General features: G+C 43.6%; 2 protein-coding genes across 6 annotated transcripts; one reads left to right on the forward strand and one right to left on the reverse strand.

The window, feature by feature from the left end:
• Window positions 1–1,569: 1,569 nt before the first annotated feature.
• On the forward strand, window positions 1,570–7,586 carry LOC115155765 (popeye domain-containing 2). Of its 2 annotated transcripts, none has more exons than XM_029702696.1 (4): window positions 1,570–2,578; window positions 4,342–4,450; window positions 4,559–5,179; window positions 6,700–7,586. In XM_029702696.1, the coding sequence occupies exons 1-3, from the start codon at window positions 2,082–2,084 to the stop codon at window positions 5,129–5,131; spliced, it is 1,179 nt and encodes a 392-aa protein (XP_029558556.1). In that variant the 5' UTR covers window positions 1,570–2,081; the 3' UTR covers window positions 5,132–5,179; window positions 6,700–7,586. The 2 variants fall into 2 exon arrangements, with proteins under 2 accessions (XP_029558556.1, XP_029558557.1); XM_029702697.1 differs by having other exon boundaries at window positions 1,571–2,578; window positions 4,559–5,039.
• LOC115155764 (phospholipase A1 member A) lies at window positions 7,070–13,586 on the reverse strand. Of its 4 annotated transcripts, none has more exons than XM_029702695.1 (11): window positions 13,074–13,586; window positions 12,623–12,836; window positions 12,262–12,439; window positions 12,031–12,139; window positions 10,834–10,935; window positions 10,527–10,619; window positions 9,582–9,749; window positions 9,032–9,121; window positions 8,739–8,847; window positions 8,440–8,595; window positions 7,070–8,281 (listed from the first exon to the last, which is right to left on the reverse strand). In XM_029702695.1, the coding sequence occupies exons 1-11, from the start codon at window positions 13,141–13,143 to the stop codon at window positions 8,191–8,193; spliced, it is 1,380 nt and encodes a 459-aa protein (XP_029558555.1). In that variant the 5' UTR covers window positions 13,144–13,586; the 3' UTR covers window positions 7,070–8,190. The 4 variants fall into 4 exon arrangements, with proteins under 4 accessions (XP_029558555.1, XP_029558552.1, XP_029558554.1 ...); XM_029702692.1 differs by having other exon boundaries at window positions 9,582–9,767; XM_029702694.1 differs by having other exon boundaries at window positions 12,623–12,839.
• Window positions 13,587–18,883: the final 5,297 nt, after the last annotated feature.

Here is an 18,883-nt window from a genome sequence, read left to right on the forward strand (position 1 = left end):
ACATAGGCAGACTTTACTTCCTGTCACCCTGAAAAAAACTTCCTGGTTTGAATGTCCTTTGATATTCTCCTTCCTGTCTGAGGCTGGCTTGTGACAGCTGCTCTCTCTGGTATGCACTTTGGCTTAAAATAACTTCTGCTCAAGTCAACACTTCGCATATCTGAATTCTTCTCACAACAAGGACTGTTTTTACACAGAGCCCAATTCTGATCTTTTTCCCAATTATAGGCAAAAGAGCTGATCTGATTGGTCAAAAGACCAGTTAGTAAAAAAAAATATATATATATATCTTAATTGGGCAGGTGCGACTGTTCTGTGAAGTGCTGAGTACCTTTCAGTTTAGAAGCCTGCTTGCTAGCAATAGACTTGAAGTTGTAAGACCTGATGCTTGCTAAATATGCGAACATAATGAGCAGTGATATGGAGGTCATTCAATGGCCTATGTGCTGCAAAGGAGCCAAGTGCTTAATGGAAATGTAATGAGCGTTGCCAGTGTCCCAAATTCTGCAAATAGATCGACGTAGGTATTTTAGGCAGTTAACACAACCTGGAATGTACCAACTGCAGAAATCTTCCCAGCGCAATTTGTTTCTTGGTAGTTTAGGACAAGTATCTGTGATAAATCTTGTTTTTGTGTCCTGCAGAAGAATGCCATTGTAATATACTAGTAGAGAGAACACTGAGGTATCTCTGCATTGGCACCCTTTCCCTGGCCCAATGCCTTGTATGGACGCCATGCCAGGGAACCAGCCCTACACTGTGACCTTTCCAACTTATCTGCTGCTGCAGAAGGCGGGAGCTACTCAGGACTGCCATGTGAACAGCCGTTGCCTGACTGATGTCTTTGATACACACAAGTAAAGGAGATAGTATGTGTACAGTACGAGAAAGATGTGAGTGGGGGCATAGCCTACACACCTTGTATAGAATCATTAGATACGTCTATATGATTCAAAGCACCTGTGCTTTTGAAGCAAATGTAACTTTCAGTCCAAATTGTTTATGAGTCTCTAAGATAACACACACACACACACACCAGAATCACGTGTACTTTGAATATATCCCAACTGGTATGATAACAAAGCCACTCACTTCACCCTGACCCCTATTCCAGTGACACAGTCCCCTTAGAACAGTGTCTGACTGGTGGGGCATGGTGAATTTTTTAAACCCGACCTACACTGTAATTCTACTATTTCAGTATTTATAAATATGCACCAAGCAGACCCACTCTCTTGGCACCCCATTGAACCAGAGGTTTAGGGGCCAAATAAGTATTCTGTTAAAACATGGTTCTGTTTTGGCAGAAGGGAGAGTTTTATTGGTATGACTTACCTGGAGGCATGACTATAGCCTCTCTCTCAATTCAATTCAAGGGTCTCTCTCTCTCTGTCACTTGTTATCATCTCGCTCCTCCCTCTCTATTTTTCTCTCTCTCCCCAGCAGTGTTATGATAAGTAGTTGGTCTGCTTTCTGTCTGTGGCTTTCTACTCCTTGGGTTTCAATTCCAAACATGGTTATCCTACTAGGGGTCTCTCTCTCTCCCTCTCTCTCCCCTCTCCCTCCCTCTCTCTCTCTCTCTGCTGCCAACTGTGAGCTCTCCAGAGTAAGCAAATGGCTGAGGGAAATAGAGAGAAAATCAAGAGACAGACACAGCAAAACACAGACGGGGAAAAGAAGGGACGAGAGGGAGGGAGAGACGCACAATGTGAGGAGAAATCCATTCCAATCATGTTTATGGTGTAATAACCGAAGCAGGACAAAGAAAATCTGTAGTCCAGCTGTACGTAAGAGGGCAACAGAGCAACCTTTGACAATTCATACTATTTTTTGCAACGTTTTCTCTGTTTTGACAATACCTTGATTGAACTTTTAAGAAATAGACCAACTCCAATGACAACTTTTCAGACTCACTGGTAAAGCAACAACAACAACTTGAGGCTTGAGTGAAGGACAAACTTTTCCTTCCAGCTTTGACCTCAGGTAGCGTAGTAAACTTTGGAATATTCTGAGTGTAACTGTTTTTTGGAACTTATTGAACAACTAGACAGTTTGGTTTGGAATAACAGCTTCCCTCCACCATGAGTGCAGACAACTCCACCCTGTTGGAGACAGTTTTCTACGGCCATCCACTGTGTGATGGCTGGACCAACAACACAGAGGGGGCCTTCTACCACTTGGGCAACACCGTCTTGTTCCTGGGGTACATGGGGGGCAGCAGCGCCTACGGCTCCCTGTTCATCTTTGGTTTCATGACGCCTGCCTTCACCTGCCTGGCCCTGTGGGGCTGGATGACCATGTGTGGGGTGGACGTGTTCACCTGGAACCTGCTGCTGCTGGTGGCCTGCGTGCTCCAGATCTGCCACCTCATATACAGGCTGCAACAGGATGGCTTGGCCAACGAGGAGCTGTCGGCCCTCTACTCAGCCGTCTACCTGCCCCTGGATGTGCCCGTACTGGTGTTCAAAGACATTGTGGGGGCCTGTGAGAACAAGGTGCTGGCCCTAAGAGTAGAGGAGACGTACGCAGTGGAGGGCAAGACGCCCATCAACCAGCTATCCTTTCTGCTGTCTGGGAGGTGAGCGAGAGGAGGGTGTCAGTTCTAATGTCCGTATCATACCACTTAGAATACATGATCAATAGTACATTACTTCATTCATTCTTGGTAGTATGTTACTGGAGATATTGGAACAGACCTGAGTCTTGTTTTAGTTGAGTTGCTGGAGGAACATAGCCAACTGTAGTTTAATTACATTGCTGTAGGTAAATTGCAATTGTCAGGTAGTAGAGTTAGTGTTCCCAGTGAATGTTCTTCTCTTAGCATTTTATCTCTTGATCTGTCTGTCCAAAAAAAACAATGGCTTAGACTAGGGCTCATGGAAACCTGAGTGAGATATATCACTTACCAACAATATAATTAAACACAGAACACTTTCAAGAGGTCATGTGTCCTCAGCAGTGTTGGGGAAGCTACTCTGAAAATATAGTTTACCAAGCTACCAATTACTTCACACAGGAAGAAGCTAAGCTGCACTAAAGCTACCCTTAAGAAAAACACATCTTACTTAACTGAAGTTAGTTAGAAAAAGTAGTTCACTACATCCAAACTACTTTGTGAAAAATTATCATATCTAAATCCGAAATGTCATAGACTACAAATTGCAAGAACAGATCACTCTGGAGACAGATGTTAACATAATGTGTAATTTAGCTTATTAAACACAAAAAAAGTGAGAATTAGGCACAAAGTGTTTCAAGTGAGAATTAGGCATGTCTGATGATGAAAAAGAAAGGACATTCTTGACTACTTCACCCATATTTTATTTGAGCTAAAATAAAGTAGTGTGTAATTCCAGTAGTTAGCTACACCACTACATGGCAAAAAATGTATTACCTACTGAAAACACTACCAATATTTTAATTTAGTTCAACTACCACCAAGCTACTGCAAAATGTAATGCAATTACTAGTTGAACTAAATGTAATTCACTACTCCCCAACACTGGTCCTCAGCATTGACTCCATCACTTCTTTGCTTTTTGGCTAATATCAGGTTTAGTGTGTGTATCAAGTGTGCTGGGATTGGGAGGGTATGGTTAAAATGTCTGAGCCCCAGACGTTGTAAAACACAGAGTATTCGTGTCACTGACTCACTGTAGTGTACTTGCTCCCCTTAGCGGCAGACAGCTGGGTCAAATACATAATGTCAAACACTTTATTTTCAAGTATTTGAGGTGTGCTTGATTTAGCTCATGTGGGACTATTACATTGATTCTATTGTACCGGGCAAATTAAATCAAGTGCTGTTCAAGAATTTGGAAGTATATTATGTATTTGACCCAGGTCTGGCTGCTAAAGTGTTGTGATATTAGGTTGTGTATCAACACAGTTAACTAACTCCTATACGGCCTCTAAAATGAATGGTTCATTAAAGGTACTGACAGCTATGTGAGTGCAAGTCAAGTTTATAACTTCAGGATAGCTAATTATCATATGCAAATAACATTTGGTGTCTTAAGATGACATCTGTTTATGACAAGCAATTCCTAGTTTCAATTGATTCAAATGAATACCATCAACATTAATCAGACATGAAAGAGCACTGCTGGAGTGTCTGTGATTTATAAACCAAGAATAGATGTTTTCCTCTGTCTATGTTTAACTTGGATTACTTCCCTGAGTGTTGAGGTTAAGGACATAGATATTCATGTTAACTTGTTTCAAAGTTTTGGATCAAACCTAGTGATGTGTGTATTCTCTTTCTTCTCCCAGTATCACCTATCCATGCTTTTCCCCCTCTCCTCTCTTACTAACCTTGTCCTTTCCTGCTCTCCCTGGTAGGATCCGTGTGTCTCTAGAAGGACAGTTCCTCCATTACATCTTCCCACTCCAGTTCCTGGACTCTCCTGAGTGGGAGTCTCTCAGACCCAATGAAGAGGGGAACTTTCAGGTACTGGACGGATTCTCGTCATTCATTCATTCATTCATTCATTAATTTCTGAAGCTTTAGCCTTTTCCTTCACACTTACCCCTGACTTTTGACATTCCTAACCACCAGGTGACCCTGACGGCGGAGACGGACTGCCGCTACATCTCGTGGAGCCGGCGCCGCCTTTACATGCTGCTGTCCAAGGAGCGCTACATCACCCGCCTCTTCTCCGTCATGCTGGGCAGCGACATTGCCAACAAGCTCTACTCACTCAATGATAAGCTCTTCGCCAAGAGTGGTGTGCGCCTCGACATCCGCCTGCCCAGTCTCTACCATGTCCTGGCCCCCTCACCCCCGGGCAGCGAGGGTGAGGTCTGTAGCAGCAGTGGTAGTGCAAGGGACCGGGTAGACCCAGTGGAGCAGCAGGAGGCAGCAGTGGTGGATGTGGACCCGGTGCCAGCCTACCAGAAGTCAGAGCCTCCAACACCCCCGACCCCACTGCTGCAGATCCAAGAGAAGTCCCCCAACCCATCAACTGCAAGCCCCCGCCAACCCCAGGGCCCACACCCCCAGCGCCAGCCTTGGCCCTCAGACATGGAGATGCTCTCTGGTGAGGACTCCACCAGCCTGGTCCTGGAGGACTTCGCTGATATGACCGGGTCCTTAATGGATTATGGGAGTGAGAGGGATTATTTGAGGTAGAGGGCAGGTTGTTGGAGCTAACACACTGGGCCACTACTTAAGCTACATGTAAGTACAGCTGTGTGCAGTGAGAGGGTGGGCTGGGGGGGTTTGCGTGTTTTGCTTGCTATGTCCACACTCTCACTAATCCAGTTTAAAATGGCAATACCCTGTGTTAAAGAACCTCATTTCAACAATTATTTAAGTGATTTTCTGTTTGTTTTCACACATATTCCATCTATCTTATGCAGAGGCTATGCACTGCTTGCTCCTTCGCTTTTGAAAATGATATGAACGTTTAGAGAGTGAGTTAGTAAATTGAATACATTTTTTTGGTCAAAATGAATGAGCCTGAAGGGAAGAACATTAGATTGACCAAAGAGTTGGCAGAACTGGGACACCTCGCCTCTTAGGTACGCACTCTGTCTCTGAGGATTGTTGTTATAAAGTTTACCTCCACTCCATCTCAATGGAGATCTGATGCCTCAGGATCTCTACACCCAAAACTCTTGCTGGTCTAATTCTCTACATTATACTGTATATGTATGTACAGTATATTACAGCCTCTCCACCACTCCTCTTCCGGTATGTGGCATGTCCTCTTGGTAGCTGGATGTACTGTAGAGTGTGTATGGAGAGTGTGTTTGTTTAGCTAGGTTAGTTAGACTGTACTTTCTGGCTGGATTCCAAAGCTTGGCCAGATGAAAGACAGTGTTGTACACAACAGTTTACCTGAGGGTGACCCTGATAGCTTATGTTGGTTCAAACAGATGGGGGTACCATCTGTATATATGTTGGAGGTTTGTAGTTTGACCAGGATAGGGAGACAGCAGGGTGGGAGGCTGGCAATCATCTGTGTGTTTTTCTCTGACAGAGACAATGATTACAACCTGCTGGAAACTGGGGATATCCTGGCAGTCAGAGATTCAGTGCCATGCCATTAATCCACATGCCTACCCACTACCCCCTCCCTTTCCCCCCTATCCTAAAATCCTCCCTGACCCAACCGGGGGCAGATCGTGTTTCGGGCGGAGGGGGGAGAGGGGGGCAGGAGGGGGGTTGGATTCCAGGACAGCTGCTGGGTGGTTGGTGGAGGGCTCTGGCTCTGCTGTCATTGTAACGGCTGCTGCTGACCTTCAGATGCAGGCTATGGTCAGTTAGACAGTATCTACGGCAAGCAGGGGAATGAGAGGGGTGAGGGTTTGACAGGGGTTATGGATGAGAGAAGGGCGAGGGATGTGGGTCATGTGAAAGCAGAGACCAGCCAGGCTCAGAGAACAGCCTATCACTCCAATGTCATTGTGACATCACAGGTCAGTAGTTCCTCCATCTCTCACTGTTAACCAGTTGTCAGGAATGTGAGGACTATGCCAGTTTAATTCGACCAATGGGAAGGTTCGTTGTGAGATCATGTTGCAACCTTATACTATATGTTCAGCTGTAATGCGTGATACATAGCATTTAGGTGACAATGAAATACTCTCTGTACTTGGACAAGGTGAATATGATCTGCTTGCCTGCCATAAGGAAGTTTGTCGTAGTAACAGTTATGCTTGTTTTTTGACAGATGTCCTCTGTTTATTCCACAGGAGGGGAAACCGCTGGGACTCTACCAATGCGATACCAGAGAGGAAGAGCTCCTCTGGCTCCCACGGACACCCCTAAGCTGTGATAGTTTTACCCAAAGTGCAAACAGTTCCAGGTTGTCTTAATTACAGTCATGCTGTGCAGCTTATAACACTATCACAAAATGTTTATGCATATCTATAGCATTTTCCTGAGAAAACCAGTGGAACTGCAGGAAAGACAACCTGGGATATAACTATCACCACTGTCCTGGGTGGAATCAGGCCCACCCAACACCACATCCCAGTCTCTCACCTAACATTATCTCACTCCTGTGATGTCATCTACGCATGACAATAAAGGAGAGAGTGAGACTCTGGACACTGAACATAATTATGTTATAAACTGAATTTATTAGTTAATGTCACAGAAAAGAATGGTATACTCTTTTTATTATGTCACTCACATCTCCCATTCATCTGGGTGGAAAGTCTTTTGAAGTGGAGATAGGATTATGCTATTATGATTCCACATAAACTAATCATGAGTATTAGATTTTTTAACAGCCAGGGTTGGGTTGGCTAGCTAGGGGCACGTTAATCTTGTTTGTTTGTGCAGACATAATCTGAGAGAATAATGTTTGACTGAGAGCATGCTAAAAGGGTTTTCTCTTCATACATACATATTTTCAAATCATGATTCCAAATGTAACAGGCACTTCTGCATTTTGTCTACATGCTTGTAAACGTGAGATGCCTCACACATTGTACATTTTGTCAGAAAACATAGAACAGGAGTATTTTGTTTTTGTTGTTTCCCCCCCAAAATGTGGGCCTACATATACATAATGTGATAAACATGTATTTTCATGGGGCCAATCTTTCTCCGTAAAGGTCTTGGTGAAAATGCATTGACTGTCATTTTTTCATCTATGTCTCCTCTCTCCTCCATCCTCAGTCAGAATAAGATTGAGTCTTCAAGTTTATCATGATGAGGTATTCAAACTCATCACAGTTCGAACACATTGCTCACCCCTGCTTCTAAGAACTGTTTCGCTTCAACAGAAGCTCTTATTAAGAAAGTAACATTCAGCTGCATCGGAATGATTATGTACAGCAATACTAATGCTATTAGAAAATACAGAAGAAATGTAACAATAAGAAAATTGTAGCGTAGTCTGGCTGTAGGTGGTCCATCAGTAACATATGAGTGTGTGTTTGTATGTATATTTCCAACAGGAGCTATTGGCTGCATGTGTGTGTGTTTCTGTGTGAGCTGGAAACAGGCTGCGTCCCAGTAAAACTCTCCTAATTTCCTTTCCTTCATGCCTAATGATAAGGACAGGATAGGCTTCCTCCTTACTGCTTAAACCTATCAAAGCATTCCACATCATTGATGATGAAGGAAAGGAGACGAGGAGAGGATGCTAGTTCAGAACTATAGGGATGTTGACACAGCCAAAGAAACAGATGTTGGTGCATAGTGTGAATGGTGTGTTCAGGACATAAGGGTTCTCAGTCATTCCCACACAGCTGCACAAAATCATGGTTCCACGGAGATCCTCGTCTAATGTCAATCTTCTTCACACACAACGACTCCACTTCTCTGAAAGAGAAACAGATGAGAAACAGTGTCATATGCATGCACAGGTACGCACACACAGACTGCATGCTGCTGTGTGTGTATGTGTGTGTGTGTGTGTGTGTGTGTGTGTGTGTGTGTGTGTGTGTGTGTGTGTGTTAAATAGATGAAAGGACATATACCCGACAGAGGGGAACTCTGATATACAGACAGACACAAAGTGGATGTCTCCCTGTCTGTAGAAGCGTGCTCCAGTGTTCTTCAGCTGGATGGAGTCTATCTCACACAGTGGCACCAGGTGGGCTATCACCCTCCTGTAAACGGTACCGTCTGTTTCTCTGGAATACACACACACACAGCATGACTGTTACTGAGAATATAATCCATGTTTACGTATCATAAAGTGAACAGCTGTGATTCATGCTGCTGTCTAAATATTTGTTTTGTCTCTAACAGTGAGGTTAGAGGTTGTTATACCTACAGCCTGAGTCTGTGCTCTGTTTCAGGAAGTCCCCTGGTTCTTAGGGTCACCTGCACCTCAGCAGTCTTGTCCAGGGGGGATACCTCCAGCTGCACCAGGATGTGATGGGCTGAGGGGGAGAGGGTGGAGGAAGGGGATGGAAAATAACTTTATCATCAACACTTCAAGTATTGCCTTATTTAAGCATTAAACTGTGGGGTGAAAGTAGTGGTGATGTGTCATGAAAATTCAACAATCTTCTGCTGGACAGTCAGTCTGAGATCACGAGAGGTAGGCTAGATGCACCTACTCACCACAGAAAGGAGGTACAGAGGTTGTCAGGAGGAAAAGCTTCTCTTGTTGAGGAAGAGGAGAGGCTGTTATACCGCTGTTCTCCAATAACCCTGAAACACACAAGGACACATGGATGTACAAAAGACAGAGAGAGTGAGAAGTAAAGTAGACCTTCCTATCACATCTATGACAGATGAAAGGCCTCCAGACTACATTAAACGCTTTGTCTGTATACTGTACGTCTGTAACTGTATCTGCAGTGCCAGTGGCCACAGTGATACTGTAAGTGGACACCAGACCAGACGTGACACTTGCTAGGTCAGACAGAAGCCCTATCTCTCAATGAGTGAAACCTAATTAAGGTGAAAATGGAAAGTGTGCTGGGAACTTTTAATATGATTAGGCCTATTCAAAATATCAAAATATGAACATGATGAAAATCATTTACATATAGCCTACTATACATGTATGAAGTGGCTATTTATATTTTTTACATTCCCATGATCAAAGTACTCACAGACAACAGGTTGGATTAGTTTTCAGGAAATTGTGTCATGTTGATAACCCTACCTATTTGTGGACATGTGCCATTGAAGACACCTTGGCAGCCTAAACAGCGCCCCTTCAGGAATTCCTCATAGCTGGAACAAGGGATGCCAGTCAGTGGGCAGGTCCCGTTCAGTGCACTTATGTAGACGTGGAGCGCCCTCATGTGGTCACAGATCACATAGCCATACACTGGAAAGTAGACAAGAACTGACAACAAACGAAGAGGCTCAGGTAGCCATCAGCTTACCACCAAATATATCTACCACCAAATATGTCTGAAGTTTATTTAGGCATATCATACTATCATACACAGGACCAGGGGCATCATGGACGTTGTAGAATATAGAATTTTTCAAACACCTGAAACAGATTTTTCCTGCAATTTAGAGACATAATTGTTATAATTGATTCTATATATAAAAAAAGATAGGCCTATTTTTCTGCATATCTAAGCATACCTCTTGAGGTGTTTGTATCCATCTGACTGGTGGTTCTTATTTTTAAAGAAACTAAATATGCTTCTCTTTATCTCTGCTAAAATCTGGGTAAAAGATTGAAAGGAATGTGAGTCTTAGACAGAACATTTAGTTATTGCTTGCTTTTCTGAAGTCTACCAACCTTGCTAGCAGGCATGCCATCTAAGATAGTTAGACACGCTAGCTACTCTAACTTGATTGATAGCCTGAAATGGCTTCTCGATAGCTTGTTATCATGTTGGGAGATTGTGAACCTATCTGGGCTAGCTAAATCCAACCATTTAATTGCTTGGTGGGCCAGTATTATTACAGAGAAACAACCCCCAAAATATTAAAATAAAGGACAAATCTGAGGGAACACCTGCCCCTATGCCCCCTATGGGAATGACGCCTCTGCACAGGCCTCTATGCCAATTGTAGTAGGATGTGCTCCTCAATTTAAATAATATTACACCAATTAAACATTTTGGCGGCAAAAGCACACACTTACTTGACTCAAACCTTGAGCGTGCACAACCTGCCTGGTCCATCCCACCATTCAGGAAGAAGTCAGCATGGCCAACAGGGATGGAGATACCGAAGTCTGAGAGAAAATATAGACAAACGGCTGATATCAGGAGATCATCAGGTAAGCAGTGTTGTTGGGGTGCAGCCAACCTTTGTGTAGTGAATAGACCTACAACAAAACAGAACACACTAGCATCCAAGCTAGCTACCTAGCCCAATAACCAGCAAGCTAGGTGGAAAGATAATAGCAGACATCTCTTTGCAATAACATTGTTTGTGTGTTCTCTTACAGTCAGAGTCTGTGTGGATGGCCTCCACAAACAGTGCATCTGAGGGGTCAAGACGGTCAAACGTGTCGGCTCCCTTAAACATGGGTCCAGCTGGATCCAGGCCTACAGGAGGAGATACAGACAGAGCAGTGAATGACTGAGGTGAGTGAGTGATAGGCTACAGCAGGGATGGGCAACTTTGATGGGGTTGGAGTTCACAAAAAATCTGAGCTTATTGTGAGGGGCCGCGGTGGCTCGTAGGTCTGCGTACCCACATCCATACAGAGCCATGCGAGTAAAACATTTAAGTGATCCTCCTCTTGCTAGTGGTTTTAGAGTTAATTTCCTGCAATTCTACTCATTTTGCAATGGGGCAGTATTACAGCAAAAAGAGGGGCACACACACAGTCTTGTACAGCTAACCTTATTGGGACACACAATTGAATCCCATTCAAAATCGTATTTTCTCTAACCCCTAACCCTAACCCTAACCTTAACCCTAAAACCTAACCTTAACCCTAACACTAAACCTAACCCTAGCTCTTAACCCTAACCCTAAAACTAACCCTAGTTCCTAACCCTAGCACTAATTCTAACCTCAACCCTAATCCCCCTAGAAATAGCATTTGACCTTGTGGGGACAAACAAAATGTCCCCAGTTGGTCAAATTGTTGTTTGTTTACTATTCTTGTGGGGACTTCTGGTCCCCACAAGAATAGTTAAACACACACACACACACACACACACACACACACACACACACACACACACACACACACACACACACACACACACACACACACACACACACACACACACACACACACACACACACACACGGCTGTGAATTACTGCACCTAAACATTCAGACTACTTCACATCACAGGGCTGAATGCCTCTACTCAGACAAAAACACCAGAGATAATGTGAAGACAGACAATTGTATGCATTGTTGTGCCATTGTGTGTCCTCAGAAGGGTAACGTCTCCATCGTTCACAAATTCAGAGCAGCGCTTTTCAATGTCTGCTGTTGTTGTTTTCTGGAGCACGCTCTCTCTTTCTCTGAAAGCCTCATTCAGTCCAATTGGCAGAGATGAAAGGGTGAGTGACTGCTCTGCTTTGTGGTGACCAGTCGTTGTCTGGCCCTGTAGAGCCTTGTTCTGCAGACAGTAGGGGCCCTGTGCAACTGTTACTGGGCCAGACACAGATGGAGCTCACCTGTGATTCTCCCTATCTCCCCCTTGAACAGGGTCCCCACGAATCCAGACACGTGTGCCCCGAGGCTAACCCCAATGAAGTGAAATGACTCCAGTTTGCATCCATGGTTCTGTGAGACAGACATCAGTTCTACATTATTTTCATTACTTTTAACTTAATTTGCTGTTGGTCAGTGAACATTGAGATTGCATTTATTAGTATGTAAACATAAACAAATGAGTAGGCCCTGACCTGGAGCTGGTTGATGAGGACAGATATCTGGACGGCCACCTCCTTGTAGTTCTCCACCACCAGGTTGTAGGCGAAGGAGGCCCCATAGACCCAGTCCACCACCACCACATTGGCATCCTGCGCCCGCAGCAGAGCCTGGGCCAGCTGTTTCACCCAGGACGGCTTACTGCCCAGAGCCCTGGGAGGGAGGGAGGGAGGGAGGGAGGGAGGGGGGAGGGAGATAGCTTATACGTTTTATATGTAGATCCCCTCGCACTTTATATGTGCCCATCAGCATAACTTCTCTCTCTATCTCTCTCACCTCTGTAAAGAGTATGAAATTACTGTGTCAAGTTTTTGACCTCCCTCCCCTTCTCCTCACCTGTATCCATGGACAATGATCTTGGTGGGTAGGGAGGAGTTGAAGTAGGAGGTGTTGTTGCTGAGGGACTCCTGACTGAAGAGGCTAGCACAGTCTGTATTCTTGCGTGTCAGGAGCAGGTATTGCACCTGTAGCTTGCTGCCCTGCTGACGGTACTCCAGCCAGGTCGTGTTGTTGAAGTCAGCACATTCTGATCTGGACTCCTCATCCTTCCCTGCTGGTTCAGATGAGAAATGTCCATAAAGAACCTTGATGACAACAACACCACCACCAACAACAACAGTGACAGATGCACCATTTGCATTAAAAACCATGTTTCACAACAGAGTTATTTACATACAGTGAAGTGGCATATGCTATAATAAATATGCTTAGAGCAAGGATCGTGTTTATTCATTACATGAAAATGTATGAGGAAGAAGCTTCTGCAATAGAGATGAGTGGTACTTACCTACTGTGGACGTGATGTAGAATGCTAAAATACTGAGAAAAGTTTCCGCTGTTTTCAGTTTCCAGCCCATTCTCTTGAAAGAATGTCACGAATGGTAACTTGTTCTGTAGCTTTACCGCTTAGGTTGGTGGTCTGTGCCTCAGATCCTTAGCTTTGGAAAACCTATTATCCCTCCCAACAGTGCTTGAAGTTATGCAATGACTATTTAAAAGTACTGTAAATTCACTTTGGATCTAGAAATGCCATTCAATCCTCTACTGTTCAACAGTAACCTCAAACAGGGCAGGAATCTCCTTAAGAGAATTAAGTCGAAGAAAATACGTTATTTCACAATGCCTGGCATTGAAATATTAAGTTACAACATCTGATTACAGTACAGAGATGGGGGGTTGGAGGAATTTCCTTCCCTGCTTTCTCGTAAAGCTCAGCTGGCACAGTAACCTAGGCTTATGAAAACATACCCACATACCCCTCCTGCTCCAGTCGTTGGTCGGTGTTTTGCTTAGGACCCAGTGCTTGGTCAAGTGCTTAGTCTGTATGGGGGAGGGGGGGGGGGACACAGGCCGTGGATCCATGACCTCACCGATGATCAATGCCTGTTTGTTTTCATGCTGGACTCTGGCCATCTGGGGGTGACACTCACTGTATTATATGGTGATAAGCTACATTTCAGCAATGGATTACCAATTCTACCTTTATGCTAGTCCATGTGAACATAGAGATGGACCTGCAACTGCAATCTGACTGTAGCAGAGAATTAGGTCAAGTGCATTTATTGTTTCTGGGATTGAGAATACAATCTGTCTCCTCTTCTCTTGTTAATTAACAATGTTATCAACTGGATTAGGCAGAGTGGTTGTAAATGGGAACAGACCAGGAAAGAAAAAGCCAGACATTTGATTTGTAATCACACAACTTTAATTTACACATTTACAGACCACTGTAATAATGATTATAAGCATGGACCAGGGGATGGTCAGCTATAGGAACAGTCTTACAGGCAGGGCCTTGGGCAATTATTTAGCCTTTATTCACTTTCTTTCTTTGGACACCACATTTTCCCGGACGTACGTCTACAGAAGGAGCTGGGTTCCTGAGGAAGAAATTTGATTAATGAGTATATTAGCAGGGTCAATTCAGTTTTCAAGTGCAGCTCAAGCATTTGAAAGTATTGGACATTTCACTCAGGACTGCTGCCAATCCCAACACAATGTTTCAGTGAAACCAGACCATACCTTTGACGTTGACTCCGTGGATCTCGCTGTAGTCCACCTTCTCGATGACATCTACGAGGGACACATTGTGGTAGACCAGCGATGCTCCCTTTACACTGTCCTCAGCAGCTCACTGTCCCTGATGTCCTCCTCAAACACACTCACCACAATGTCACCTCTGACCTCTACCAACAAACAGAGAAGAAAAAAATGAATCAGAGAAGAAACAAACCAAATACATTTTTTTAAATATCAATATTTACACCAACCCTGGTAGGAACGGAGAACAAAAGGAGAGCTGGTACAGTATTTATTTTCCAGAGACTGTATGAGTCGCCGTTGGGCTTCAGGTACCTGCCCATAAACCGGCAGCTCATCAACATGCTGAACATGCCCTTTACATGACCAATGCTCCGGACTTGGTCCCCACTCCAAACCTATCACCCCACTCTGTTATCCCCCTCTGCGACAACCCCTTTTTCTAGCCTGAGGGAATGTGCTGGAAGTGACAGTAACTCTGCCACTCTGGGGCGAGAAGTGAGGCATGTTCTAGAGGCAGGCAGACGCAAGAGAGGGAGAGAGGGCAGGGACATTTTATTCAACCAGTATCTGCCAAGGATGGCCACCAAGGCTGCTGGCCCCAGACCAGCCAAGGAAAACAGTTTGAGATTACTTGAAAGTCAAGACGACGTCTGCCAGATGACTAACGATTCGCTTTGCTCTCCCATTGACACAGTGATGAATTGATTCTGGTCAGGGTAGAGTCAATACGCTGCAGATTTAGTGGCTGGGTTTATTTTGACTGGCTTGGCCACTGATTCTCAACGTGATCTATAAAGCATCTGCAGTATTTTCACCCTAACAGTGTCATTTATTCTATATCTGAGTAGCATATGTTGAAGTGGTTTCATCCTCTCAGAGACTGCCTAATGTATGTGATTGCAGCTGGTTTTGTGGGGTTTTGAACACCCTGGACATGTCTTATAATGAGAGGCTACAATATCAATGATGTATATTAACCCTGGATTGCTGACACTATGTATTGGCCATTGAGAGACTTTGAAGCCACTGTCCGGCCATATTGGCACTCCCAAGTAGGCACAGTCCTCCATAGGAATTAATGGAATTTCAATTAAATGTTTCAAGGACAAAATTACATGTATTTAAGTATTTGATTGCTGTAGTGTGGACAGTAACAGTACTAAAAAAAAACTTTAACGATTTTTTTTTATATATACAGTGCCTTCGGAAAATGTACAAACCCCTTGACTTTTTCCATATTTTGTTATGTTACAGCCTTATTCTAAAATGGATAAAATTCTACTTTATTAAAAATAAAAACAGAAATAGCTTATTTACATAAGTATTCAGACCGTTTGCTATGAGACTCGAAATTGAGCTCAGGCGCATCCTGATTCCATTGATCATCCTTGGGATGTTTCTACAACTTGATTGGAGTCCACCTGTGGTAAATTCAATTGATTGGACATGTTTGGAAAGGCACACACCTGTCTATAGAAGGTCCCACAGCTGACAGTGCATGTCAGAGCAAAAACCAAGCCATGAGGTCGAAGGAATTGTCCGTGGAGCTCCGAGACAGGATTGTGTTAAGGCACAGATCCGGGGAAGGGTACCAAAACATTTCTGCAACATTGACGGTCCACAAGAACACAGTGTCCTCCATCATTCTTAAAGGGAAGATGGAGGACACAAAAATACTCTTTTAAAAGCTAGCCGCCCAGCCAAACTGAGCAATTGGGGGAGAAGGGCCTTGGTCGGGGAGATGACCAAGAACCTGATGGTCACTCTGACAGAGCTCCCGAGTTCCTCTCTGGAGATGGGAGAACCTTCCAGAAGGATAACCATCTCTGCAGCACACCACCAATCAGGCTTTTATGGTAGAGTTGCCAGACGAAAGCCACTCCTGAGTAAAAGGCACATGACAACCTGCTTGGGTTTTGCCAAAAGGCACCTAAAGACTCTCAGACCATGAGAAACAAGATTCTCTGGTCTGATGAAACCAAGATAGAACTCTTTGGCCTGAGTGCCAAGTGTCACGTCTGGAGGAAACCTGGCACAACCCCTACGGTGGAGCATGGTGATGGCAGCGTCCTGCTCTGGGGATGTTTTTCAGCAGCAGGGACTGGGAGACTGGTCAGGATCGAGGACAAGATGAACAGAGAGATCCTTGATGAAAACCTGCTCCAGAGCACTCAGGACCTCGGACTGGGGTAAAGGTTCACCTTCCAACAGGACAATGACCCTAAGCCACAGCCAAGACAATGCAGGAGTGGCTTCGGTACAAGTCTCTGAATGTCCTTCAGTGGCCCAGCCAGAGCCCGGACTTGAACCCGATCAAACATCTCTGGAGAGACCTGAAAATAGCTATGTAGCTATGCTCCCCATTCAACCTGACAGAGCTTGAGAGGATCTGCAGAGAATGGGAGAAACTCCAAAAATACAGGTGTGCCAAGCTTGTAGCGTCATACCCAAGAAGACTCGAGGCTGTAATTGCTGCCAAAGGTGCTTCAGCAAAGTATTGAGTAATACTTATGTAAATGTGATATTTCCATTTTTTTATTTTATATATTTGCAAAGATTTATATAAACCTGTTTTTGCTTTGTCAATATGGGCTATTGTGTGTAGATTGATGAGAAAAAAATAAACAATTTAATCCATTTTAGTATAAGGCTGTAACGTAACAAAATGTGGAAAAAGTAAAGGGGTCTGAATACTTTCCGAAGGCACTGTATATATATATATATATATATATATACATATATATATATATATATATATATATATACAGTGCCTTCGGAAAGTATTCAGACCCCTTTACTTTTTCCACATTTTGTTACGTTACAGCCTTATACTAAAATGGATTAAATTGTTTATTTGTGTCTGTAAACGTGTCAAAAACGTTAGTTGTCCTTGGTCTGGTGTCAGGGCCTCTCTCTCTGCTCTCTCTGGAGGATGACGTCACTGTGACAAGGCTTAGAGCTGAAACATGCAAAAGCCTCCATATTCCACCTGCATCACTTCAACTCAATTGACCCTTCACTAAGCCCCGCCCCATAATTTTGGGCAAACAATCACACCGCTCCAGTGGATAGGAACTGTTGTCAAGTCCCAAAACCTTGGAAAAGCTTACGTTTAAATCGCATGAAAGCCAGTGAGGACTATGGCAAAAACTGAGTTTTCTTTAAAAAATAAATATTGAAATGGCTAAATAATTTAACAATGCAGAAGGAGAACTTGCTACTGTGATCCCTGAAATACAGAGCCTGTTGATGAAATTATACTTTTGTTACATCGTTTGCTAGCTCAGCTGGTTAGCTAGCTCTCAGTCTCATTGGCCAACAAACGTTGCTAACGCTAGCTAGCCATTTAATATAACTTGGCTGCAGTCCAAACTCAAAGTAGACAGCCCTCGGCCCTAAACCCTCAGCCCTTGAATGACCTTTTACATCGTCACATCCAAGTGTACCTTACTAAATGTCCCTTACCCAAGCGATGATCGGAGAGGCAACATCCTTGGTGCTTAAAAACAACCAACCTAAAGTTATTAATGTACCGAGCAAGCTAACCCAGCTAGCTACAGTTAATCATAGCTGGCTAATTAGTTTAATAGTTTGGTCATTTATTCCAATAAATGTCATAATTCCCCAAAATATGTTTATGAAACTAGTTATGTATTATAGGCTCCTCACTATGAGACGAAGCCAATTTCCCAACTCTAAAATCAATGTCATCTATATATTTTAGCAAGCTACTATCATCATATTAACTGACATCCTGAAAATGCAGTTCTGTTGATTAAATTTGACACTTCGCGGTCACCGGAGTTTGACACGTGACTACAGTTTGCATTGAATTGTGGGTAATATCAACCCCAAAAGTGATCAAAATTCTTCACTTGCTCCCTCAAGCTAAATCGAGGGGGCAACTTTAGTGAATTGGATCTCAACTTAATATTGTAGTCGAACTGCATCTGATTTCGATGGGGATTGCCACTAGGTAAAGTGACAGGCAAGAGAGCTGAGAAGGTACTTTTTTTTTCTTCCTCTCTCTCAAAACGTGTCAGCTAGCTAAGTTAGCGATGTTATAAATACAACTCCCATCTGCTCTAGACATCAGGATGCGATTTGAGAGCACTAGTTAGCTCCAACAGTGGTTATGGCTTTGACTGCCTGCTGGCAGTGAATTCAGAGCCATTCAGCCATTCAGTGTAAGATCTTAATTTGAGCCAGTTTGCTACAGCAACAGGAAATGTGAATTAATATGTGAATTCTAATTAATGGACATTTTTTGTAGGGGTTGATACATTTTTGTTAGGGCAAATCAAGTCTGTCATTTGAAAGTGGAAATTACAAACTTTAAAAGCCTTTTTAAACCTCAAACACACTAAAAGTTTGCATTAGCTGCTGTACAGTAAAGTTATTATCAATAAAAGAGTGATCAATTTAAGATCCTACATCGGTAGCTATATTACAAACCTAATTGTACCATGCTCCCATGAAGCAATTGTAATGACAGTCCACCACAACATACCCAAGACTTTCCTGTTTAGCAATGGGTAGTCTGAGTTAAATTCC

Source organism: Salmo trutta, chromosome 20 (genome assembly GCF_901001165.1).
Source record: "Salmo trutta chromosome 20, fSalTru1.1, whole genome shotgun sequence".
In the NCBI taxonomy this organism is placed as follows: Eukaryota; Metazoa; Chordata; class Actinopteri; order Salmoniformes; family Salmonidae; genus Salmo; species Salmo trutta.